Source organism: Lissotriton vulgaris, chromosome 2_1, assembly GCF_964263255.1.
Source record: "Lissotriton vulgaris chromosome 2_1, aLisVul1.2, whole genome shotgun sequence".
Taxonomy (NCBI): domain Eukaryota; kingdom Metazoa; phylum Chordata; class Amphibia; order Caudata; family Salamandridae; genus Lissotriton; species Lissotriton vulgaris.
In genome coordinates, this window is record NC_141687.1 from 1,991,493,348 (window position 1) to 1,991,520,361 (window position 27,014).

Genomic DNA, 27,014 nt, shown 5'->3' on the forward strand with positions numbered 1-27,014 from the left:
AGATGAGAGGGCTGTGAGACCAGGTTGAGACCTGGTTGAGACTGGGGTGAGTTTAAGCATCCGTGCAAGAAAGAGCAACATGGAGGCGGGTTGAAAAGTGCACGAATTAGACGGCTGATAAACACATACTCTACTGGAGTGCTTAAACTAAAAAGAAAAAAGTAGTAATCTAAAAGTGAGTAGAGAAAACTTTCAAAAGACAAACAATCAAAGAGATAGTAAAGAGGCTATGATCCATGAGTGGGACAGGCTCAAGATAAGCTGGCCGAAATAAGGAAAACCAACAAATAAAAGTGACAGTAAAGCTAACTAATAGTAAGCAGTGGGTGAGCTACAAGCCCCTCTATGCGTCTTTCCCAACCAGACAGTGCTCAACCTCAAAAAGGAGGACGTTTGGGTGTAGGAAATGTCTCTCACAAGTCTTTCATCACGGAACAAGTCTTTTTAACTTGGTGACCTCTGATTGCTCCATTGAAAGACGACAGGCAGATTTTGGGAACAATGAATTGAAATATTCTCAGATTTCTCGAGGTTGTTACTTTCTAGAGTTAAATATGTCTCCCAGGGCCTGATTGGACGATGCAAGGCACGCTACAGGAACAAAGGCAGCTGCAAAATTGAATCCCTACAAGCTCTCATTGTAAAGGTATATTGGCTGAACTGGAACACTAAGAAATCGTGATTAGCTTTAGATGTTTAGGTAGTACTGTCAGGAGCTTTTCACATTCGAGTATCTTGATCAAAACAAAAGGTTAATTGTTTGTTAATTGTTTATTTGAAGGCCTGCTCTGGGTGTTTGCAGTTTCCTGTCCTATTATACCAATTACCATTTAACATTTTCTTTTCAAATGGGGTCATTTTCACCCTCCTAGATAATTCTGAGTATGTATCACAATCTGAGGATATCAAGTGTGATAGGCTGCTGCAAGACCTCATCTGGTTAGGCAAAGAATCATTACGATCCTCTCCCCAACACCCCCTTTTAGGCATCACTTCATTGATTTATACAGAGGGACTTCATGGAAGTCCCTCTGGACAGGGCAAGTTTACACTGTGCAGTATACTTGATACGCGACGCACTGACAGCTGGTGAGATGGTCACCTTCCGAGCGCTCATGGTTTGGACGAAGGCCAGGGGACTTAAAGGTTGCGCTTTTACATTATGCTGCGGGGAGACGCGTCATGTGCCCGCATACTGCGCCGCACACCGCCGACAAACCGGTTCCCAAAATCCCCGCGCACACTAACGTACTGAGCCTCAGTAAGGTTCACAATCCTGCAATTTCACTAGATCAGGCAGCTGTTACAGCCTGCAGAACTCACGAAGGACACAAAACAAAGCCGGAAGTAGATCACGGAGCCTCAACATCAGATTACCTTTCGAACTCCAAATCAGCTTTAACGATTGTCTAATCAGGCCGGATCTCACTGCCCTGTCCGGCAGCCACTTTGTTGCGCAGTTGTTAACCCCTGCTAGCAGCTGAGGATGCGATACAATTACAAAGACCACACACACACACTTCAACCTGTAGTGTCAACACCCCCAGAGTTGCACTCTGCTGAAAACTGAATAGAAATTAAAGTGTGGGTGCACAGGCCTGAACTTGAATTGAGTGATATCAAGGAGGTGGTTGTCAGTGAGGAGGGTAGCTAGATATTTGTCTGTTCCATTACTTTTGAAGGGTATGGAAGAAGGGAGATGTATGTGGCTAGTGTCTTAAGTTCTGATGAAGTTTTCTTGAGGAGGGGGGTGCGCTGGCATGAATCCAGGCATCTGACTGTGATGATTGAGTTGTACAGGATCCGGGTGAGGGCTGTGCTTATGGGGTCTTATGAGAGTGCTCCAGTGATGCTGGTGATCTTGTTACTGAAGAATGGGGACAGCTGGGTACTGAGGGCTTAAGACCGGGTAATGCTGGTAAAGCTTGCTGCTATACAGGTGATGTTTTTCACTGTGGTAAAGATTTCCTTGGTGCTGTTGGTGCTGCTTACGATGTGGTAAGTTAGTGTGAAGCTTTTGGTGGCTTTGATTTTCTGATGGTAGTGAATGAGGGTAGATTTGTAGTGGCTCTTGTATGTGTCATTCTGACTTTACCTTTAACTGCAATCAAGTAGCTTGTAATGTCCTTTGGTAAGCTTGAGCCCTTCCATACCAGCCTGCTTGCGGTCTGGTTCTCATGGCTTTGAGTGGAACCAGGTTTATCTGCTTAAATGGTGATCCAGGCGTTGAAGTTGGAGATGGATTCTGGGAGCTTGTTGTTGTGTTGTGGCTGTTTCTGTAGGAGTTTGGAGGAGATTCTTTCAGACCCGTTGTGAAGATTTGGTCATGGTATTTCTGTGTGGGATGGGTACGCTGGAGTTGTCTACTGTAATGTTGCTGAAGCTGATGAAGATTGGGTGCAGTAGGTGTCCGGCAGCATGTGTGGGGCTTTCCATGCACTGGGTGACCTTTTGGTGTAGAAAAATTACATATAAAATACATTTACTTTTAGCAGTTTTCAGCCAGCCTTCTTCATCCATTTGTTTGTCTCTTGAGCATCATTCTGCTCACTACAGCATAGGGCAGCGGGTAGCCCACTGCTTTAGGCTAATTCAGCAATCTTCCCTGTGAGTGACTGCATTCTACTTTCACAAGGAGCACATCTGCACTCTAAGAAATTCCTATCAGTGCCAGGGATTACTGTGTTTTCTTTATGAAACAAAAAAACATATTTTTAGTTAATTTGTTTTTAGTTTTTGTAATAGCCTTGCAACACCTCCAACAAAATAGTTGGACAAAAAATGACGAAACTAAAAAAGTGTTGACCAAGTCAAGAGACCGGTAGCCGAGACCGGTAGCCTATACCGTACCCATCTGCTCTGACAGTTCTTCTTTAATGTTCTATTCAGAACTGAACGGTCCAGTGTTGCTTCCAGTTGCAGATTTTAGTTTTTCACTTTGTAAAAAGCATAACCATTAAAGGGAAAAAGAATTTCTGAGTGAGAATTTCAATCTGCACCTGCTTCTGCATTGCTCTAACTTTATCTGGGAAATGTTTTACAGGTGGTTTTGCCTGGTATAATGAAGCGCATTCTCTTAATTATTAACGTAGTTCAGGCTCTCAATTTAGTTTGAGAGGTGGTTGAAAGAATTCATTCCTCTGTGCTCCGCATTCCTCTAGATATTACTCGCTGGAAGCACCCTAGAAGTTTGAGAGGCTCTATGAACTCCACAGTTAGTAATTGCCAGCTGGCTTATTCTAAAAGAAGTTGAAAACTAACTTTTACCTGGTAGTTTTTAAACTTAAAACTTTGTAATCTTATCTAAATAAACTAAGAGCCACTTGCATCAGACATTATGCCCCTTAAGCTATGTGGAGTTACAACATATCTATGAACCTCTTACTCTGTTTCTAGCCTAGCTTCTGGAAAATAAACAAGTACTTACATGAAATGTTAATGCTGCACATTTTTTATCTGTTGCAGTTTCATGCCCTTTATTATTTTTTTGTAATTTATCATTCACTAGTGACTTCACATATAATGTCCCGTTAAAAGGAGCAAACTGTCCTAAAACATAAAAACCGGATTTTCTCAGTTGAATTACATACTTGGAATACTATGGGTTCTTAGCCATTCCAAACGAGGCACAGTAGGGTAGGGACCAAATACTGAATTGGTTTCCTAATCTTGTATATAGTATATAGCTTGTAAACCAGTGGTCTGTCTGTCGGGAAGGTACTACCCTACCTTGAAAACACCAATGCAGCAGTGTGATGTTATCTCCCAGCCTCAGTTCTGTAACTCACAATGGGGGGAATCACGGTAACTCCACCATTTGTTTTCTCTATTCAGAGCTGCAAACCGCAAAATATTGTCATTTATTTTACCCTCTAACGGTTTGACCTAGTGAAACGTGTATGGGGGGAAATCAACACCATGACCAGCTGGTTCTCACAAGAAGTTGTTCTCCTGATTGTAACACTAAATCCCGTTTGCTCTGGGTTACCGGCTGGAGAAGAATCAGAACTGGAATGTGTAATTTAATGCATGTCAAATACACGGTGTTTTAACTTTTTTTTACCCATTTTTTAAATTCATATTTACATTTGGATTCTTTTGGCAATCAATTTATTACAGGAAAAACTCGAGTGACCCCGAAATTTGCCTTTTTACTGAACTGATGTAGTTATGGTGAACGAGTTTACTCCGCTTCTTGAAAAGTTATTGTTTTGTTTTGCAGTTATATTTTCTACAACTGTTTTCTGAAAGTATACTAAATGGAAACTATGAGAAATATTGTGCAGAGGATGGGTACTGGAAGTGAGCTCAAATTGCTTCAAGATGCTGCTGCTTGTTTGAGTCTAGGTCATATTTTCTTTTTTGCATAAAATGCTAAAATCGAAGGAACTTAAATGTTTGCCTTTATAAGAAAGTTGGCAAGTTAAAGTTTTGATGCTAAAAAAAACTCAACAGAGAAAAGTAAAAAATATCTGAAGAGGAAACGTTTTGGCACTTCCTAAATAGGCTTCTGAGGTCACAACTGGCGAGTCTGCACTATATGCCGAGATTTATTTGTAGCCTCTCAGTTTTTCTAGCAAAAAGGCTGTATGTAGTAGCAGGAAACATTAAATGGCTGCTCTCTTTTTATTGAGGTGGGAAAATGTGGCCTCTCAAGATGGCGGCCTCAAGTCAGGGGATTGAGATCTGCTTCTGTTGTAGTTTGAGTGCCATCAAGTAAACGTGTGCTTACTCTCTTTGTAGGTGGATGGAAGCGTGTCTCAACGAGGATCTACCGCCCACCACAGAGCTGGAAGAAGGACTAAGAAACGGAGTGTACCTCGCTAAACTGGGGAATTTCTTCAGCCCCAAAGTAGTGTCCCTCAAAAAGATCTATGACCGAGAACAGACGAGATACAACGTAAGAATCTTCACGAACCTTGACGCCCACTGGGCTAAGTTGCGCGGTTATAAATCACATTTCATTCATTCATTCATTCAGTTAGGCGCAGAACCGCGGGAAGGGAGAAGAAAGGCCACCTGTACTTAAGAGGAAGCGTAGCTTAAAAAACATTGCGAATCACGGGTGACGTGCAGGTGGTTTCCAGGGATCACACCCATCAAGTGTGCAAGGATGCAACAGTCTTTGCTTGCATGTTCCTGAAAGACACATATGCTGTCTTAAAAAGATTGTTTCCCACTAACCCTTTCATTGCGCATGTCCGGCATGATATCAACATATCTAATATCACAAGGAAATAATAAAAGACAAAACATTAAAAAACCCAAAATAAATGTTGAACTCATCATTGCATTTTATCTTTGCTAATCTGTTTTTCTTCTTCATTTACAGGCTACAGGCCTCCATTTCCGGCACACAGATAATGTGATTCAGTGGCTGAATGCCATGTCCGAGATCGGCCTGCCTAAGGTAACCTACGCAGGAATTTAAAAAAAATATTAACCACTTAAATAGCGTCAGCTGCTGCAAGTTCGGTGTGCAGAAGTCTGAGCACTGCCTTGTTCAGGCAAAAACAATCTAAGAGCTCTGCGTATTAAGATGTTTACTTCCGTGGTGTGTAGACTATTACCCACGCACGCACGGGGGGGGGGGGGGGGGGGGCAGTAAAATGTGCACATGTGGAGAATACCGTAGACCCTCATTTCTGAAACTCACGGCATCTGTCAGAATCACACATGCAAACAGCTTTATTAACGAGTGCAAAGCCATATTATCAATTCAGAAAAGGTGGGCTCATATTTGTAAGTGGGTTTATAGGCAAAATTAATCTTGTAGAGTTGGTGATACAGGGTGTGAATACTCTGAGAATTTGGGAACACGCAGAAATGTATTTATATACGTTTGTGGAAATTGACAAACTTGTCTCTAATTTTTTGCAAGGGTTGAAAAGTTAAGAGGCTTACTAGGGTCAGTGGTAGGAGTTAATATTCCCATTCCGGAATAGTAAGAGAACACCTAGAAAAAATGGCCAGGGAATTTGGGATTTTTTTCCTTGGGGAACTGTAAGCAGAGTTAAGAAGTTGTATTTGCATACTTGCTGTGGATTTTGTTATGCAAAAATAGCCCGAGCCATGAGTCAGAAAAAAATGGAAGAGCAGGTTTGTTAAATTTGTCCATCAGACCCAAAGTGATTTTTTTTCTATAACATGTAATGCAGAATTTGAGAAAGCCATACGACGCACAGACAGGTCCCTAGTGTCTATTGAAAAAGATGGCATAGAACAAGACATTTGTTTTAAACCTTTTTGAAAAGCAGGATGTTAAAACAACTCCCTTTAAGGCCTATTCAACTCGTGGAATACCTTTAGTCGATCACTTTTTAATATGTTTTTCTTTATATTAGGTCTCGTATATTTGCATGTTTAATAAATCCTTCCAAAAGCAAGGTTAGTCCATAGAAAGATTTGTCTTTATAAATTCTTTGCTATTTTACCTTTGTAAAAGAAATCAGCCAGGAGCTGATGCCCGTTTGGCACTGATGCTTAATATGGCATTTAATGCATTATTACTGTCTAGGCAGAGTATTATTTATTTTCTGTTTTAAATAACAAAACTAATTGCCACCTTCGAGATGTTTAGTGCAAGGGAGAATATCATTGTGACATTTAATAAACTGATGTATTTTCTTTAATCACGTGCAGATTTTTTACCCTGAAACCACGGACATCTATGATCGGAAGAACATGCCCCGCTGTATCTACTGCATTCATGCACTCAGGTAATATTTTTTTTTACTATTAATAAGTATGCTATACTTAGCAGCGCCTAGGCCTCCGATTACAATTGGGCCATATGGCACACCCATTCCAAGCCTATTCTGAAACGTTCTTGGCACAAGTTAGATGCCAATACATTTCGAGATATTCTACTCACTCAGATGCCTCAGTTGCCTGCTGATATTGAAGTATCTAATAGGTTTTTTCACGAATGGCTCACACATTCCCTTGACAAATGTATTCCCACCAAATACCCGCTTAGCTGTGGAACACAGACTAGTCCTTGGTTCAGTGAGAATCTAACCAGATGAGAAAAATTGCAAAGTTCTAGAATGTACATGGAGATGCCACTATGACCCCACCCTTAAGATACGGTATCGTTTAGCTATTAAAGCTTATCACAAATCTATACAAAAATCGCGAGCCGACTACTTTTGCAGAAAAAAATAAAAACAGTAGCAAGCCTGCTAAAAGTACCTTCTCCTTGCTGAATGATATCAGAAACCCCTACTAAGCAAGTGCAACTACCATCACTTCAAACTCTGTGTGAGGCTTTAGACCTATTTTTGACAAAAAGGTGGAGGATATCTACAAATCCTTTCCCATCTCTATTATCACTGAAGGTCATATAGCTCTGCCTAGCTTCTCTGTCACCTTATTATCCTCTTTCCCGGCACTATCCTATGAAGTATTGAGTTCCCTCTGTAATAAAATAAAAGCGGGATCACCAACTGATCCACTTAAACCAGATCAGCTTCTGAAATTCCTACCTCAGCTTTCACCTACTATTTGTGAGTTGATAAATTTGTCCCTGGCATCTGCAGAAGTATCACCCCCCCCCCCGCCCCCCTCCCACCCTCACCCCCTCCATTCAAACATGCTAAGGTCATCCCTGTGCTAAAAAAGCCAACCTTGGATGCCTCCAAGCCGGAAAGCTTTCGCCCTATTTCATTGCTTACTTTTGTGGCCAAAGACACAGAGTGTTACATCAATGCAATTCTGACCAAATTTGTTGAGTCCCAACAAAATATTGGACCCCTCGCAGAATGGCTTTAGACCCTGCCACAGCACCGAAACGGCTTTGCTGGCAGTCACTGAACATCTGCAGAGTTCTTTGGACGGGGGCAATACCCCAGCTCTGATCCTTCTCGACCTCAGACCCCCCTTCGTTTCTGTATCGCATAAGATTTTGCTGCAACGTTTACAAGAGATTGGCTTGGGAGATGCTGCTTTAAACAGGTTTGTATCTTTCCTATCAGATAGATCCTTTCAAGGGATTTCCCCTCCCTATGGCTCTAAGGTGCATTCCGCACAACATGGGATCCCGCAGGGCTTGGCTTTCAGCCTGACACTATTTAATATATACATACAACCCCTAGCAGAAGTTGCAAAAAGTAGGGGCCTCTCTTTGGTCTCCTACACTGATGATAGCTTGTGAAAATTCAGACCAACACATAGCCAAGTTCCCGAATGATATGATGCCATCGTGGATTGAATGGCAGCTAACTGCCTGCAGTTGAATGCGAGCAAATCTGAGATTCTTATTCTAGGAAGAGACACGCATCTGTGGGATTGATCGTTGGTGGCCTGCGGCGGTGGGACCCCACGCCCTCTAAGGAAATTGTAAAAAACCTGGGTGTTTGGGTTGACTGTGCTCTAACCTTTCAGGCATAGACTAAATTAGTGGCTGGCATTTGTTTCGGACTTCTACGTGGACTTAAGCCACTATTTGTGTTCTTTGACGCTCAAACATGTCAGACCATCTATTCTTCAATACTTTCTAGACTGGATTATTGCAATTCTCTTTACTTAGGTGCCAACAAAGATGGTATTATTTGTCTTCAGATGGCCCAGGATGCTGTGGCCCGGACTCTCTTCGCCTTCTCTAAATTTAGTTCTATTTCCAAATCTATACGCAAGTTGAATTGGCTTCCGGTTGAGAAGAGAATTCACTTTAAGACCTTGTGCATCTCTCATATAATCTACTATACCCAAGCCCGTTCCATTTCAGCTAATTTCCTTACCCCTATGTGGCGAAATTCGCTGTGCGCTCCTCGTACCAACATCGGGCACATGTTCCTCATGTTAGAAGAGCACGGGCTGGAGGTTGGTCCTTCCATGATGCCTTAGCTTATTCTCTCTGGAATGCTCTTCCATGTACTATCAGGAGCATGCAGAATCATAGGCTTTCCGGAAGGAAGTAAAGACTTGGCTTTTCTCTAAATAATCTTCTGCCCCTCCTCCTCTGTTCTGGTTATCTGTGGAATTAGCGCTGGACGCCCCGTTGCTGGGGCAGCCATGCGCTTTACAAATGTGATGATGTACTTACCACACCTGTTAAATATCAGCACCACGATGTGAGGTGTTTACTAGGGAAATGCATGAGGAATTGCGTGTTTAATGCACCAAATTCCACCTATATCTTATTTACTAGATATTTTTCCTCAAATAAATTTGGGCAGGTTTGACCTTAGAATTTTACTACCTACTCAAGCGCTAGTGTCTATTTGCACAGGAACTGGAATGCACAAGGTCACTAATGATCAGGGCCCTAGTGTGGTAGCTGTCCATGGGAGTAAGCATACATTGAATGTAGCGGGGATGAGGGGTATGATGCTTCTCTCTATTTTCTATATGCTCCGCACAAGCCATGCCTGTCTCTTTGGGTCTTTGCGCTTCTTTGGTAGAGTGTTATCATCAGACTAGGCTGCAGATAGAAAAAGTTTGGAATTTAATGAAAAGCTACAGATCTAGTTGTTCTACTTTTATTTCTCACAATCTGTTTATTCTTGACCTAGCTGAAGTTATATATTAACCCCTTTAGTTTATTTTTTAGTCTTTTTTTTTTTTTAAACTGTTTATTTTTTAGTCTTTATTCTCTTTACAGCGCAGGACTTTCTTTTTTTAGGAAAAAGTGCAGCTGTAATGCATGTGCCATGTGTGCGCATCAGTATTCCGGATACAAATAAACAGTCACTGTGTTTTGTGGCTTCCATTCACAGCTCACACTTTGGTGCAAAATGTGCAGGAATCTATTTGCCGAATTACTGCACATGGCTACACACGCCCATTAATGTTTTGGTTTATATTGCATGTACGATCTAGTTTTTACTGCATCACAGGATGGAAATCCATGCCATATTGCCACCAGCAAAAGGCAGGTGCAAAAAGATTGGTGACAATCTCAAGGCAATAAATTAGCAAAAATGTGTGTTCCCGCTGCAGATTTAAATCCAGGGGTAATAATCCCACCGTTCTCCCTGGATTTTCCACTCACCGCTAAAGAGCCTCTGGGAGTGAATCCTGGAGTGTGTCCTTTCAAGAGGCTTGAATACAAGGGGATACAAACAATGTGACACGTGGCACATGCCGTGGAGCTCGAAGGCTTCTCGGTAGATATACAGATGACTTCCTGTCTCACTTGTAGGCCCTCTGACATGGCTCCCACAATGCACGTGTCACCTTGTCTGTGAGAGACCGGATGTGCTGCGGAAATACACGTTCAGAAGTGTGCTGCTCTGCCGCGGAGCCTGCTGGTGCTTGTTTGCTGTAAGGAGATCGCCCAGACTTTGGCACACACCTGCCTGTAGGCTATTTTATCGTGGTACCTTAAAAAAAAAAATACAAAGAGCGATTCATTTTTAACTTCATGAAAGCCCTAAGCTACTTTCTCTGAGCACGTGTGTTACCTTGGTACTCATCAAAGGTGTTTGATTGTCTGACTGCTAACGGTGCCTTTTTTGCACACCACATCATGGAATACACACCCTGTTGTCTGTGTCACAACAGTATCCCAGTGAGGGTGTTAATTCGTGCTGTTCAGTCATTGGCACGGGTTGCTCGTAGTGTGCATTACACTAGTGTGTAATGCTGGTGTCTCCACCAGTCCACCACGAGCTACCAGCAGCTCACAGACACCCCAGGGTAGTTCACAGCCGTGAGTTTATTTTTACATAAGTGCAGGGTCAAGTTTTCCTTTTAAAGTTCAGGGAAGTATGTGTTTATTTTACATTATTTTCTTCAGGCTGCAGATAGCAGAGCCTGAGCAGTGCTGGAGTCAGATTTATGACCCAGGGCACAGAGGTGAAGAACTGAAGCACTGAGGTATTTAACTCCTTAATAAAAGCTGTTGTTAGCTTAATATTGGAGGGTGAGAACAAAATGATGTTTCCAAATGCTTACAAATGGGAGAAAATTCAAATGGAGAGTTAACTTAATGATTAAGTTATCTCTTCATTTTATTGTAATCCCATTTCAAAGTGTTGTGTTTACAGAAAGCATGTGCTCTTGCTCTGTGGCCAGTAGACAACTGTGGCATATTTAGAACTAAAAAATGCAGGCATTTTTTCAAATGGCAGAAATTTAAAGTGGATACAAATATTTGTATGAAATATTTAGTCCATGTTTTTCTCCACTTTCAATTAAGCCTTAATATTTTGTGAAGCATGTGTCTTCACTTTAAATTCCTCCTATTAAGCAAATGGCTGTATTTTTGTGTTATAAATATGGCACCGTGTCTACAGGCCACTGGATGCATGATACCTGTTTGTAAATGTGACACCTTGAATTTGGAGAAAATGTAAATGGTGAATTTCATGGGAACCATATAAATGTAAATTTAACTCTCAGTTTAATTTTCTCCCATTTTCTCCCAATTTTCTCTCATTTCAAAGTGTTGCATTTAGTCACCCATACACATATATGCCATTCATATGCACAAATGTTCATACATCCCCAAAGTCCACACTCACTGACACATGGCGGCCCTGCCATAGTGCCCACAGTTGAAAGTATTTTGTCCAAACCATAGTATCTGGCTTTATGGACATTATTAGGCTTACATTCAGTGCAACAAGGCGTTGGGGTGTCTGATAACACTGAGTGAGTGGCTTGGCTTTCAGTAGTTTACAATAATTTTCACCAATCAGAATTAGGTCTCACTACAGAAAAGTTTGGAGACCACCGGTCTAATGATTTGTACAGTTTTTTCCCCCAAACTAGATTATACAATGTTGTTGAGCAGAGTCTATAATAATGCATACAAACACTGCTGCAATTATAGCATGAAGCAAACTGAGGCAATAATTATACTGATTTCAACTCTTTTACACTATGAGCAACCACGTTGGCTGTGACCCTCATTAATTTCCCAAAGTTTCCCTGATTTACAAAGGTATTTGGTACTGGCAGTAACCAAAGTAAGGCAGGAAGCTAGAAAGTTCTGCTTTGTTTACTGTAAGCAGTTCAAGGATTTTGAAATAATCTATGTAAATGCAGTATTTAAAAGTTAAATAAAAGCCTTGCAAGTAGCATATGTGTCAGTCCGGTGCCCCCTCCTCCATGTTAGTTACAGCAAAGGTGTTGGAGCAGCCATGGTGACCCCACCTGCAGATCTGCAGCTGGGAATTGCTCCAGAGATTACCTTTTTGTTTGTTGCCACTAGAAAGATGACAGCCCACTCACATTGCTTTCACTTCATGAGTAGAAAAGCAGCACTCAAGTGGATCGCCTTCTTCCTTACAGGATGCACACAGCGCATCCAACTGCGTCCCTTCACCTCCTCACTCAAAGACATCATATGTGATGTGCCTCAAGGATCATCCCTCAGCCCCACACTTTTCAACACCTACATAACCCCCCTCGCAGATGTCATCAGATCCCACAGACTCAACATAATCTCCTACGCAGATTACACTCAACTGATCCTCTCGCTCACCGAGGATCCCTCCAATGCCAAAACCAACTTCTGCAACGCCATGACCAAAGTAGCCAAATGGTTGAGAGACAACTGCCTCCAACTTAGCACCGACAAAACTGAAATACAGATCTTCTGGAAGAACACCTCTGCATGGGACCACAGCTGTTGGCCTGCAGAACTCGGACGCACCTACCGACCATGCACGCAACCTCAGCATCTTCCTCGGCAGCCAACTGACCATGAAACTACGAGTCATTGCAGCCACCTCCTCCTGCTTCCACACACTTTGCATGCTCTGCAGATGGATCCCAACCAACACCAGAAAGATTGACACGCTGGCCCTCGCCACCAGCCACCACAACTTCAGCAACGCCCTCGATGTCTGCATCTCCACCCAGCTCCTCACAAGACTCCAGACCATACAGAACGCTGCAGCCAGACTCATCCTGGACCTCCTCAAGGGAACTCACTTCGCCCACACCTGAGAGACTGCCACTGGCTCCCCATCCAGAAAAGATGCCTGTTCCAGATTCTCTTGCACGCCTACAGAGCATTCCACGACCTAGGACCCGCCTAACTCGACCATCCACTGAACTTTCATGACCTGCGAGACAGCTGTGCTTTTCTACACTCCCCCTCGCGCACACTCCCTGTATCTGTCACAGCGACAGCGATTGGCAGCTCCTTTTCCTACATCACTTCCAAGACCTGGAACAGCCTCAGTTGACTTGCACATAGCAATGAAGTTTCAGGGAAGTTGGTCATTTAAAGCAGGGTCTGACACATTCAATGCACATCTTATGGGTGACCCTTTCAGGAATTGCACTGGGTGAAAATAACACTTTATGTAAATGTTCGGTCACTGTACTAGCGTGTTTCTGAGCAGTTGTTTGACAAAATCCCCTTTCCTGACACGTCTCATGTGCAGGAGCATTTTACCCTATTCTGTTGGCGGATTGCTCACGGTGACAGAGATATGAACATATCATTGCTTTATTCCCAGGTTCTATCCTAGTTGTGCTCGCAATAACATGCTATCTAAGAATCTGAAATTCTTCAGCAGAGTTGCGAAGTCTCCCATGTAACTGTTTTCATTCCTCAGGTTCCCAGGGAAAACTTGGAAAGAAGTTGGAAGAATTGCAGATGTTGCACCAGATGTTCCTATGCCATATGCAATGTTTAAGCAGCCCCCTGTCAGGTTTATTTATATCTAAGCTATCCAGCATCTGGGCCCAAGCTCAGCTAAGTGTTTACTCCTCCACAGCAGGCTGTCCTTCAGGAATGGTGTGAGAAGGTTGATACATTACACCTTGGGTACTAAACATGCTCTTCCGAAGCCCTTGATTTACAGCCCCACAAAAATGATATCCTGCTCGCTCTTTTTCCCCTTCACGTCTCGGTGAGCGTCCTAGGGGAAGCAGACCGAAAGGAGATCCCTAACTCATCTTCTGGACTCTGGCCCCTTCAATTGCACTGAATCTATGTGTGCGGTGAACATGTTTATTTATGGCCTGCTGCTGTTTTGGAGAGCTTCGGATGCTCAGCCTGCTGCAACACTGTTGATGTTTGTGGGCACTGAAGCTGATTACTTCAGTTTCACATGGAGGCAGATTCTTGCACTTGGGCTCCTTAGCACCTGATCCATGTGAACGCCCTCTCCATTAGCGCTCATTTCCCATCCAGAGGGACCGTGTTTGAAGCCTTGTGCACTACGTATTACCATCATGTTCCTGCTTTCGAGCTGGGATTCGTGATGATGTGGTTTGCAAGCGTATCTTCCCCTTCGGGATGCCACTTAACTCACCTTTTTTTTGCGGGCGTCTTTACTTTCATATTTTTTCGCATTGCACTTGTTTGTGGAAGCAGTTCTTGAGGTGTTGTCTCCAAGTGCTGCTGAGGTTTGACTTTGGATCCAAAGAGTCCAAGATCCTGGTATCGTTGAGGAGATTTCTGGTACTGGAGGGCTCATACAATACGCAGTCTGAGGCCGGTAAAGAGTAGTAGGTTCAGATGTGGGCGGTCCCTGAAGTCCCATCCTGTCACAGTAGTCTTCATTCTCTATCCAGTGACTTCCTTGCCTCCACTTCTGCCCCACAACTTTCACTTTGGCACCTGCTTAGTAAAGGAATACTTCCTCTTGGGTTGGTAAACCCTGGGGTAAAACTCCTCTTTTTTCCATTGTTGCGCTGGCAAGAGTTTGGGACCTCGATATTGATACCAGTATCCTCGTTGTACTCGGTGTATTTGGAGATGCAGTTCAGCCAAATAAATAGGCAGATCCAGTTCTTCAGGAGAACCGTGTTCCTTCTCTTTCTCACTGCATGAGGTGTAATACATGAGAGCATGTAAATTAAAAAAAATATTTTGAGAGTATAGGACTGAGGCAGCAGCTTTGTTTCTGTCACTGAATACAAAATGCTGTAGTAATGCTCGGTTCAGAGTAAGCCTGCTACTCTCCTGTACCGATAGATAACGAAGAACCGAAGGACAAAACCACACTGTGGATCGCTCTGTAACAAATGGAGTTTTAAAATGGAACCCTACTGTTGGGGATGGGATGTCCTAGTCCTACCATGTGGCGTTTGGATCTTAACCATACATTATGTGATCCGTTTATAAAGCGGTCACTGACAGTCACGCTGTTTCATAGCCCTCACTATAAATAAAGTGCCTAATACCTAATAGGATATACACCTTGAGATTGCATGTCAATCCATTTCAAGGTACAGTTACTCTGGTCCACATCTCAGTCATGCAATCATAGCATAACAAAGGTAGTGCAGTTTTATTGGTATGCATGTATGCCCTTTCCACAGTTTACCCCTTAGCCACACTGTCTCATTAACGTTGACTTTGGTGCAAGTCCCCTTCCAACCCCTCTCCCTGGCCTTGACACAAACTGAAACAGATGGACCCCAGTTTGTATCCTTTTGCTCGATGGCCAGAAAGCGTGCATAATCAGTAGCATGCCAGAAGATGCTGCAGGTGGTGGGAAGCTGCAAACAATGGTGCAGATTGTCCATTCTGCTCTTCTCACTTCACCAGGTGCTGCAGCACTTCCAGGAGCTGTTGGAAAGTCTCAATCAATGGATTTGGGCATGCATCCAGGATTGCAAAAGCCTGAGTGGAGCTATTATGAAAAGCAGCAAAGCTCATTGGGCTGTGAGTAGCAGCTGGTGAGATTCTGAACACCATGTGGTCGGTTGTAAGAGACACCCGATTTCCTCCACAGCCGGGGACAGAACAGAACGCACACCGGAGTGTCCCCTCCCTCCTCCGAACGGAAGGCAGAATCGGAGATCAATAGCCAGGGAGACACCTCAGCGGACACCCCAGGACCGAAGGGGGCTGAAGCAACAACAACAACATCGGATCATCCGCCTGTTTGCTGCCGAGGACGCCGTTCGCCACACTTGCACCGGCATCAACAGGAGATCACCCAGAGCAGCGAGGAGCTAGACGACAACGGAGCCCCCCCACCCCCTTTGCAACACCGCCGCAGCAGAGGAATCAGAGCGGGGCAGAGGGCACCAGGAGGAACAGAACAGAACGCACACCGGAGTGTCCCCTCCCACCCCCGAACTGAAGCGGTGATCGGGAGCCAGGGAGACACCTCAGCGGACACCCCAGGACCGAAGGGGGCTGAGGCCACAACAACAGCAACATCGGAACAAGACGACGGAGCCCCCCCACCCCTTGCACCACCGCCAAAGTAGATGAATGAGAGCGGGGCAGCGGACACCAGGGCGAAAGCGGGAGAAGCACCGGACACGGTCGATGGTCGGTCCCGACGGCAGAAAAGGCAGCACCGGGTCACGGCGACCCACCCCCCCCCCCCCCCTCCCCCGCACACCGCAGCAGAGGAGCACGAGCGGTTTGGAGAGCCGGGAGGGACGTTGATCACAGGTGCTGGCACACACGACGGGGGTCACTAGATCACGAAGCGGAGCCGTGAGAGCTAACACAGCTCACAATCATAAGGAGCAAATTAGGACCAGTTGGGGCGGCGGAACACCGAAGTCTGCCCCCCGTGATATACGGTATACTACTGGGATGCATTGTTTTTTAACCAGTCACATACACCCACGAAGGGGAAGGAAGCCAACCATGGATCTCTGTAATGTTTCTGTTTAACTCTGCTGGCAAGATGGGCTGAACCACAAAACTCAGGTATTTACTTTTCCCACCCACCGACTCTCTTTTTAAAAGCCTAACTCACTGGAAATCTCTCTTCCTTTGTACAAAATGGCGGGGGCCATAAAACTGTAACAATAAATCCCCCCATACCTTCTATCTTCCACGTGCCACTTCAGCTCAACTCCCCCACATAGAGATAAGACTCTCAGCCAGACTTGAGCTCTGGTTGCTTGAACAGGAAGTGGAATCTCTTCCCCGGTGCTCAGAGCAATAGCAGCAAAAAGAGGACTATTCTCTCTTTCTCCCAGCCTGCTTAGCAACAAAGAAAGGACTACTTGCCTGATCTGAACTATTTGGCGGCCATCTTAGTCTAGTCTCCAGTCTCTATGGGATTATAGTACTGTAGACTAGTAGAACAGAATGCCGGCCTATGCCTATATATTATTATACTCTCACTATAGTCTAATTACTTGTTTAGACCTGATTACTACCTCATATATGAAAGAATGCCTACCTAGTACTATATTTGTGCAATACTGCCCTTTTAGCTTTATCTGAATGTATGTACTACACAGATTGCTACCTCATATAGGAAAGTGTGTTTGCCATCACTGCATTAGTACGCTCTAGCTTTATTCTAAGCATCTGTATTACTCAGATTACTACCTTATATAGTCCAGAGTGTTTACACATCATTGCAGTACTACACCTATATCGGTATTTTGAACTCCTGTATGCACAGACTATTACCTCGTATAATGGAGCCCTCACGTGTGCCACTTTCACTTGTACTCTGGACACTTGTAAATGCACAGATTTCTACCTCACACTAGTTGAACCGACAACCAGTGTCACCCTCGATTTTTGAATTTTGAGTCTTGTAAATTGTGTATCTGGATCCTTTCCAATATCATTATTATCAACTATAGTATAGTGCACTCACCCATTGTACCCCACCCTTATATTTTATCAGTATTATGACCATTATTACACCTTGTACCTTACTAGTTACCGTATGTATTTGCCCTACTGCTCACTCTCATAGCCTGGAAAGGCTGGCTGAGTACTAGTGTCACTTCTTATAACATCTTGCTTGCTGTGACTCATCATTGTGTTTCCAACTGTTGCACCCGTTTTTCTGCTAACTTGTCTTTCTGCACTTTTGTACTACTATAGTCCACTACTGCATCCTCCCATACCCACCTAATCCTGCAACGCAACATGGACCCCATCGGCAAACATACATACAAAATCATATACCCACCATCACTCACCAAAAAAGCCGCCAAACGCTTTAAACACAACTTCCTTAGGTCACACTCGGAAAAGCCCTTCGCTGACACCTACTTCTCACCGGTTAATGGATCCCTGAACACCGATATCATTTTTCACACCACACGCAGAGCTCAATGGAGAAAAGCGTTCTTCACCCTACTCACCGTCTCCTCGACTAGAAAATCCGCACACAGCCAAACCCTCTCCATCGCCCCATCCCGGGTCTTTCCAGGCAGAGCCACCATCACTATTTACAATACCGGGATTGTCCTATTACAATCCACAGACAAGAACTTGGAACTGCTAGACAACATGTTCCCCACCTTCAAAGAACACCTCTCCAAGTCACGGACAAACACGCATATATCCCCCAATTCCACCAACCGTGACCTCTCAGCTGCATACTTTTCAATCAGGGACACACCTACCTCCCCTGACCTCCCATCCCCCACCCACAACCTCACTATCCCAACTCAGCACCCCATCTCAGACATAGATCGCTCCCCCTCATACGCCGCCCGTTCCCCCGCCCCCTCCACCAACGTCCGGACCTCCACACATACCCTCAACACACCTTTCACACCTACAGCGGGCATTAACACCCCGCTCGGCGCTGACAGCACAATCCCCACACTTAACACTCCCAACCTAGTCCAGCACCAGAATTACACGCATTCTGACAATTCCCCCCTTTTATCCCCCCCCACTCTCAGTCCTCACTACCCACCAATCTACTGCGCAGAACGTACTCCCTCTCCTAATTTAACGTCCCCTCCCCTTAACAGGATCATCTCCACTCCCACTCCCCCTCCTACTCTCAGCCCCTACTATCCTCCTTCCAACACAGCTACCAGTCTTCCAGCCTACACGTTGTCCCCCACGCCTACCGCCAATGCCCCCACCCATAACATCAATTTCCTCCCTATCCCATCCACTCCCCTACAGTCCAGTACCTCTCACCTCCCTCACCCTATCCCACGCTCCATCACAACGCAGACTTGCCCGAACACCAGCCCTCCCCCTCGCCTGCACACGAATTCCCTGGCCAGCCAATCACCCCTGACTGCCACCCCCACCCCCACCACCTACCCTACGATGGAACTCATCATGGCCACCCTCACTCAGATCAAAGAAGACATCCAGGTCATCAAAGAACGACTCTCCACACGTCCTATACACCACCCAGCCACCTCCACCCCCCTTCCCAACCTGCCTCCTTCCCCCCCGGCGGTCCCCCACCCTCACCACGCCCCACACCAGGCTTCAAACCCTGCTCATAGGCGCAGCAATTCCCGTAGTCCCCAGCATCGCCCCTGCAACGCCTCACACATCCACACCTCCCCGCCAATTGTGTCCCCCACCTCTCAGGCCAACTCTCGCACTCAGCTATGCCCCAAGCTGACATCAATCCCAGCTCTTAATCGCAACAACCGCCCTCGACGCACCCACAACTCTTCTTCTGACCTCGACACACTCACCCTTCTCCGCTCCTATGAACCAGCCCCCCAAACTCACACAAGCACCCCACACCGCAACATTCCCACGATACACCCAAATCCCCTTAGACTACCCACATTAAACAGCAGAGCCTCCATCCCCAATAACCTTAGAGAAGTCCCTCTCTCGCTAGAACAATCTAACACCCTCTACACACCCCGCCTCAAATGCGCGCTTCTCAACTGCAGATCGGCGACGAAACACTCAGCAGCCATTGCTGAACTTCTCTTATCACAGGGCCTTGACCTAATCATCTTGACTGAAACGTGGCTAACTGAATCCTCGACACCCATAATGGACATTCTGGTTCCTCCCAACTTCCACATTATCAGGCTCGACAGAACAGGCCAAATAGGTGGCGGAATCGCATGCATATTCAAGAACAACCTCTCTGTTCAGAAAGTCAATTCCACATCCCTGCCATCCCCAACATCCTGTGAATACATCTGCCTCGACATTATCAGTGAGGGCAAACCGATATGCACTCTGCACAGCATATACCACCCACCCAGGGACAACCTCACCTTCTCCCAACAAATCATGGATATGATCTCAACCAATTCCGGTCGCCAGCTCACCCAAATATACCTTGGTGACTTCAACCTCCGCTGGAATGACAGCAACGACGCAGTGGTAAACAGCCTTAAAAATTTCCTCGATGCCCTCAACCTCACCCAAATATGCAACAGTCCGACCCATGAGAAAGGCTCCACCATCGACCTGATTATCTCCAAGGAGCAGTCTATCCAACTTGAATCCATCCAACCTTGTGACTGGTCGGATCATCACATTATCACATTCTTTATCAACGAAAAAGTCAAAGTCAACCCTATGCAGCTCGCCAAGCCCAAGGTCTGGAAAAGAAACTCGAAAAAGCTCAACCCTGGCTCTCTGCCCCCTAACAGCTGCAATCTTCTACTCCCCCCTGCAGGCGCCTCGGACGTCCAAACCCTGACTGACCACTATCTCAACACTATGACTTCGATAATCAATGAGGCTGCACCTATGCAACTAAAAAGAGTCGCCACTAAAATCTCCAAACCTTGGTACGACGGGAGTCTCAACGAAGATAGAAGAGACATGCGAATGGCAGAACGGACCTGGAGATCAGCCCCCTCTGCAATGCACCTAAAAGAGTTGAGGAAGAAGAGAAACGCCTACTTCAGGAAAATAAAACGCTCAAAATCGGACTTCTTCCGCCTCCAACTTAACCAAGCAAAGAACCGCCCGAGAAAACTGTTTGAGCTAATCAAATCGCAATCCAAAGAGCTACCACAACCACTCAACACTGGGCTTGTGGTACCCTCATGTGAAGACTTCGCTGCTTTCTTTATCCAAAAAACCGACAAAATAAAAAGCGATCTCCTCACTGACGCAAGCCTCTACTCCAAACCCAAATGCCCAGCACCCGTTGAACCAAAAAACAATGCGACATGGTCAACCTTTGACACATATTCGGAAGAAGAAATTGGCAAATTACTCAGCACCCTGAAACCTTCCAATCACCTCACGGACCCCCTCCCTGCCTTCGCAGTAAAAGATTTTACCCCTCTGATTCTCCCTCTCTGGACTAAAATCATCAACAGCTCTCTCCAACAAGGAAGCATACCTGACTCCCTCAAAGTTGGTCAGGTCACACCTCTACTAAAGAAACCAACAGCCGACCCCGCGGATCTCAACAACTACCGTCCCATCACCAATATCCCCACTCTCGCCAAACTGCTGGAAAAATGCGCACAACTACAATTGACTAAACACATTGAGCAATTCGATCTCCTCAACCCTCACCAATCAGGTTTCCGTGCAGGACACAGCACAGAAACGGCTATGACTCACATAATTGACGACGCACTTCAAATGGTAGACCAAAATGACACCTGCCTCCTCATCCTTCTTGATCTCTCCTCCGCATTCGACACCGTTAAACATGAGAATCTACTAGAACTACTAAACAAAAGAATTGGCTTATCTGGAACTGTCCTCAAATGGTTCACTTCCTTTCTCCGCAACAGGACGCAGAAATTCAAGAGCAACAACCTGATGTCCACGCCAGTACCTGTAACGCTAGGCGTCCCCCAAGGATCTTCTCTCTCCCCAACTTTGTTCAACCTAGTCATGGAACCTCTCACCACTTTGCTACAAGAATCTAATGTACACTTTCACATGTATGCCGATGACACCCAACTCTACCTCAAACTGCAATCTCCCAATGACATCCTGCTCCTGAACTCAACGATCAGATGCACCCAATCCTGGCTTGCCGACAATCACCTCAAACTTAATGCCCTGAAAACAGAGTTCCTTCTGATCGCACCTCCAGCGAAGATATCCACCACTCAACATTGGCTTAAACTCCTAACCGCACTCAATGTCCAACCCACCATCGTGGAATCAGCAAAATCTTTAGGCATAACACTCGACACCAATCTCAACATGCAGCAACATGTCAGCAAAGCTACAAAGGGAGCGAACTTCCAGATCAATACTCTGAGGAAACTTAAACCCTACCTCCCAGCCAAAGACTTCCAAACAGCGGTGCAAGCACTAGTCATCCCACGAATTGAATACGGCATCACCTCCCTCTGCGGACTCCCACTAACTACAACCGCACCACTAAAAGCATCTCTAAATGCTGCAGCGAGACTCATCACGGGGTCAAAAAAGCACTCCCACATCACCCCTGACTTGAAATCCCTGAATTGGTTGCCGTTTGAAGCCAGAATACATTTGAAAATAGCCTGCATGACACACAAGGCTGTACACCTAAACTCACCCGGCTACCTTGCTCAGAAATTGACAATCTCTGGGGGAGTCAGAAACACGAGAGGCGCAAACAATCTTCTGCTGAAACCTCGAAGATTCCGGAAGGAGAAAACATACAAGCGCTCTTTCTCAGGAATGGCGCCTAGGATTTGGAACTCACTCCCTCCCGAAACCAGGCTTCTCTCTTCCACTACACTCTTCAAAAAAGAAGTAAAAGCTATCCTCATGGCTAAATTCACCTGTACTACTATCTCGAACCCTATCAACACCCTGCGATGATCTACATTACTTGCTTGACCCCTTATCTATTTGTACGAGCTGTCTTATCACCCACTTGATTGCTTTGCAGCCACCCAATTGTACTATTTGTATTTTATGATCTACTGATTTACTTATTTGACCCTGTTCCCTCATGTTCCCTTCTGTACTCTGTGAACTATCGACCTACCTATTTGACTTTGTTCCCTCATGTACCCGTCTATGTAAAGCGCTTTGATATCTGCAAAGATCTTGTTCGCGCTATATAAAACTCTGAAAATAAAATAAATAAATAAACAATTACTTCTCTCAAACACTCATTCCTCACTCCTCCGTAATGCCAGCTTGAAAAGTTAAAGGTGTTGAGCGTTTGTGGGTGTTTGAGGAGGAAATTGTGAGGGATACGAGCGAAAAACACACAGTGATGCGCATTATATTATGTAGAGCTTGGAGAAAGGATCCTGCTGATCAGGTCAAATCCGTATTTACTGACATCTAGGTACATTTCCCAACTAAACCCAAAATTTGCAGCTCCATTCATTATACCAGCTGAAAAGGAAAATGCTGGTTCCAACGGTATTAAAAGACCTACTACGTTGGTAAAATTCAAATCAGTTTGGGTTCCAGGTCCTTACGCATAGGAGCAAAATATGATTGGTGAAATGTTACACAACAATTGAAGGTAACGTTAACTAGACAGTCTGCCCAAAAAGAAGAAACTTCATAGAAGACAAACCGTAGAGTGGCTGTTTAATTCCAGATGAAGTCTCCAACAGGGTTATCAAACAGTTCAAAGATCAAGAATTGAAGCCTACATTTTGGACATGTTTTGACAGGGGAGAAACAATATGGGGAATGGATGAAGAATTTAGTTAGAATTTTTCACTGCCTTTCCCAAATCAAGCGAGGAGTCCCTGTTGGACAAACCTATGGCATAAGTGGAGGAGAAGAGGAACTGAACAGGATGGGTTTTTAACTACACCCAGCCAAATTTCTGCCTTGCACAAACTCCAGAAGGACTCATCACCAGATAAAGTGAGAGCCTCTCAGTTAGTCAAAAGGGCCTATATGTAGCGAAGATGCCCTGCATTCCAGAAATGTTAACAAAAGGACAAAATAGAGAGGAACTCCTCAATGCTCCAGAGTTTCTGTCATATTTGGAACTGGCAGCCTGTGTTGAGACCTACAGAAGGCAGGAGGCTGCTACTCAGGTTAGTGTTGGGTGCTCCACCCCTCCCAATTGTACCCCAAAATCAGTCAACGGATCATTCTACCCATATTATCCTGACACAAAGGGGTAGAAGGGAAAAAAGCAAATCCTTAAATAAAGTCATATTTCGAATGTCTCCAGCTGAAAATCTTGGCATTTGCTCTACAGCTCTGATAACAGAGCTATTGCCTCCTTCAAAGCACCAAGGTAATGCCATGGCGCAGCCCGCTAGAGTGCCCCCAACCCCACCCCAAGAAAACTCTGTAATAACAAGCATTTACAATGCAATGGTCTCGGCATCATTAAAGGTAGAGCTATTGGCATTGCTCATGACATTTCTTTTAATCATAAATAAATGGCATTGTCATTTACATTGCCAATACACAGCACTCTGCACTCAACAGCACTCACTACTCTGGACTCAACAGCACTCACTACTCTGCACCTGCACTCACAACTCTGCGCACTCACAACTCTGCGCACTCACAACTCTGCGCACTCACAACTCTGCGCACTCACAACTCTGTGCACTCACAACTCTGCACTCACAACTTTACCGCCTGCTTTCAAAGAGGAAGCAGTTTCCATTCTAAGGAGCTCTGACAGTCTTATAGTGTTGAAGATGTCAGCAATGTGAAGCCACTTCTTGCCATAGAATACTAGCAGATATGTTGTCTAGGTGCCATGTTACTGGTTTCTGCCCCAACAAACTGCCCTTCGCCTGGTGTATTTTCTTTACCCACTTGGCGAATTGTGCGATCTTTCTTTAATCACTTAATCTCCCACTGCCTTTCTTCCTTTATCTACAAACATTACGAGTCCTGAAGAAGAAAGCACTAGACAATATAACAGGTATATGCTAACGCTGAATAGAAGCTTAAGGCCACTAAAGGGTAAAATTGGTTCTAGACTTGATCAGAAAGAAGGGTAGGAAAACAGATTACAGAAATGCATTGAAAGCAGCGGCAGATTTAAACTTTAAAGTTCATCGAGACTGCTCAATATCTTGCCTGCTGAATATTCTCAAACCGTCTTCAAGGAGCACTGTGACCCTGTAAAGAAAAGAGCTACAGGGCAACACCCAATCAGAGAGCCCAATGGAGTCAGCTCTTCCCAGCCAAGGGGGGGACGGGAGAGACTCGCGGGGGGGGGGGACGGGAGAGACTCGGGGGACGGGAGAGCCTCGGGGGACGGGAGAGCCTCGGGGGACGGGAGTGCCTCGGGGGACGGGAGAGCCTCGTTACTGGTGCCATGTTACTGGTTTCTGCCCCAACAAACTGCCCTTCGCCTGGTGTATTTTCTTTACCCACTTGGCGAATTGTGCGATCTTTCTTTAATCACTTCATCTCCCACTGCCTTTCTTCCTTTATCTACAAACATTACGAGTCCTGAAGAAGAAAGCACTAGACAATATAACAGGTATATGCTAACGCTGAATAGAAGCTTAAGGCCACTAAAGGGTAAAATTGGTTCTAGACTTGATCAGAAAGAAGGGTAGGAAAACAGATTACAGAAATGCATTGAAAGCAGCGGCAGATTTAAACTTTAAAGTTCATCGAGACTGCTCAATATCTTGCCTGCTGAATATTCTCAAACCGTCTTCAAGGAGCACTGTGACCCTGTAAAGAAAAGAGCTACAGGGCAACACCCAATCAGAGAGCCCAATGGAGTCAGCTCTTCCCAGCCAAGGGGGGGACGGGAGAGACTCGCGGGGGGGGGGGGTGACGGGAGAGACTCGCGGGGGGGGGGGGGACGGGAGAGACTCGCGGGGGGGGACGGGAGAGACTCGGGGGGGGGGGGGGAGAGACTCGCGGGGGGGGGGACGGGAGAGCCTCGGGGGACGAGGCGCGGGGGACGGGAGAGCCTCGGGGGACGGGAGAGCCTCGGGGGACGGGAGAGCCTCGGGGGACGGGAGAGCCTCGGGGGACGGGAGAGCCTCGGGAGAGCCTCGGGGGACGGGAGAGCCTCGGGAGAGCCTCGGGGGACGGGAGAGCCTCGGGGGACGGGAGAGCCTCGGGAGAGCCTCGGGGGACGGGAGAGCCTCGGGGGACGGGAGAGCCTCGGGCGGGGGGGGAAGAAAAATAAAACGGCATAGAAGACAAGACCGCTATAGATATTTTTTGCATAGTGCCCCAGAGATATTTCGGCGTACATTATCAGATGTGTGTGTGTGTTTTTACTGAGATTTGTGAATGATTGTTTCAAGTGTGCAGATCCCTATAGATTCTAGGCGTACAGAGCTCTATAGTTGTTTCTTTGTTCAGGCGACCAGCGGATTGTAGTTACTTTGGTGTACAGAGCCCAATAGATGCGTTGGTGTAGACAGCCTTTTAGATATGTATGTACGTGTGTGTGTTTTGTACATGTTTTCCGGTGCTGCATGGTCGTGTACAGGGCCCTGCAGGTTGAGAAGCCCTATAAATATGCGTGTGTGTTTTAGACGCACAGAGCCCTGTAGATACATGGGTGCACGGATCCCTATAGACGCTCTGGTGTTCAGAGCTCAGTGGGGTCAGTACTCTTAGAGCTATTTCGTGTACGCTGACCTGGTGATTTTTTCGTGTACTGTGCTCCTTTAGAATGGTGCTTAGGTGTACAGATCTCTTTGGAAGGTCATGGGCACAGAAGGCAGAAATATTTTATAGTTCTCTGTGAGTCTGGAATTCTTAGTACTCAGACTGTGAGAATAACTATCGCCGAGGCAGCATCTATGATTCATTGGACAGTGTCTGGCATGACGCCCTACCACTGGCTGGGGAAGTCTTATCAGCTGACCGTGGGATCCGTGATAGAGATAGGGGGCAGGCAGCTGCGGAGGGAGGACGGGAGAGCCTCGGGGGACGAGAGCCTCGGGGGACGGGAGAGCCTCGGGGGACGGGAGAGCCTCGGGGGACGGGAGAGCCTCGGGAGAGCCTCGGGGGACGGGAGAGCCTCGGGAGAGCCTCGGGGGACGGGAGAGCCTCGGGAGAGCCTCGGGGGACGGGAGAGCCTCGGGGGACGGGAGCCTCGGGGGACGGGAGAGCCTCGGGGGACGGGAGCCTCGGGGGACGGGAGAGCCTCGGGAGAGCCTCGGGGGACGGGAGAGCCTCGGGAGAGCCTCGGGGGACGGGAGAGCCTCGGGCGGGGGGGGGGGAAGAAAAATAAAACGGCAAAAACAAAACATGGAAAGAAAAATAAAACGGCAAAAACAAAACGGCGGCCACAACGACTTTCGGATTCGGGGCGGGAACGAGGACAGCGGGAGCATGCGACCTACCTCATGTACAACAAACAGCTTAATGGCGGCCGGCGCTCCTGAAATTTTTCGGAATTGGGGGCGTGGTTTTGATGTTCTGAGTGACGGACAACGTCACTGTCTAAAGAACATCAAAAATGACGCCCCCAAATCCGAAAAGGACGGGGCTACATTGGAGTGACTGATCTCTCCTCCAATGGCTGGCCTCCGTTTAGGAAGCCAGC

The 27,014-nt window shown here is 46.0% G+C and overlaps 1 protein-coding gene across 1 annotated transcript in view; it reads left to right on the top strand.

Annotated features, from left to right (window-relative positions):
• The window catches only part of IQGAP1 (IQ motif containing GTPase activating protein 1), a 446,185-nt gene that overhangs the window by 167,919 nt on the left and 251,252 nt on the right, over positions 1 to 27,014 (top strand). Inside the window, exons 3-5 of the mRNA XM_086958211.1 lie at positions 4,744 to 4,900; positions 5,333 to 5,410; positions 6,643 to 6,719. Of these exons, the coding sequence (XP_086814337.1) occupies positions 4,744 to 4,900; positions 5,333 to 5,410; positions 6,643 to 6,719 (312 nt within the window). The remainder of the gene's footprint in view (positions 1 to 4,743; positions 4,901 to 5,332; positions 5,411 to 6,642; positions 6,720 to 27,014) is intronic.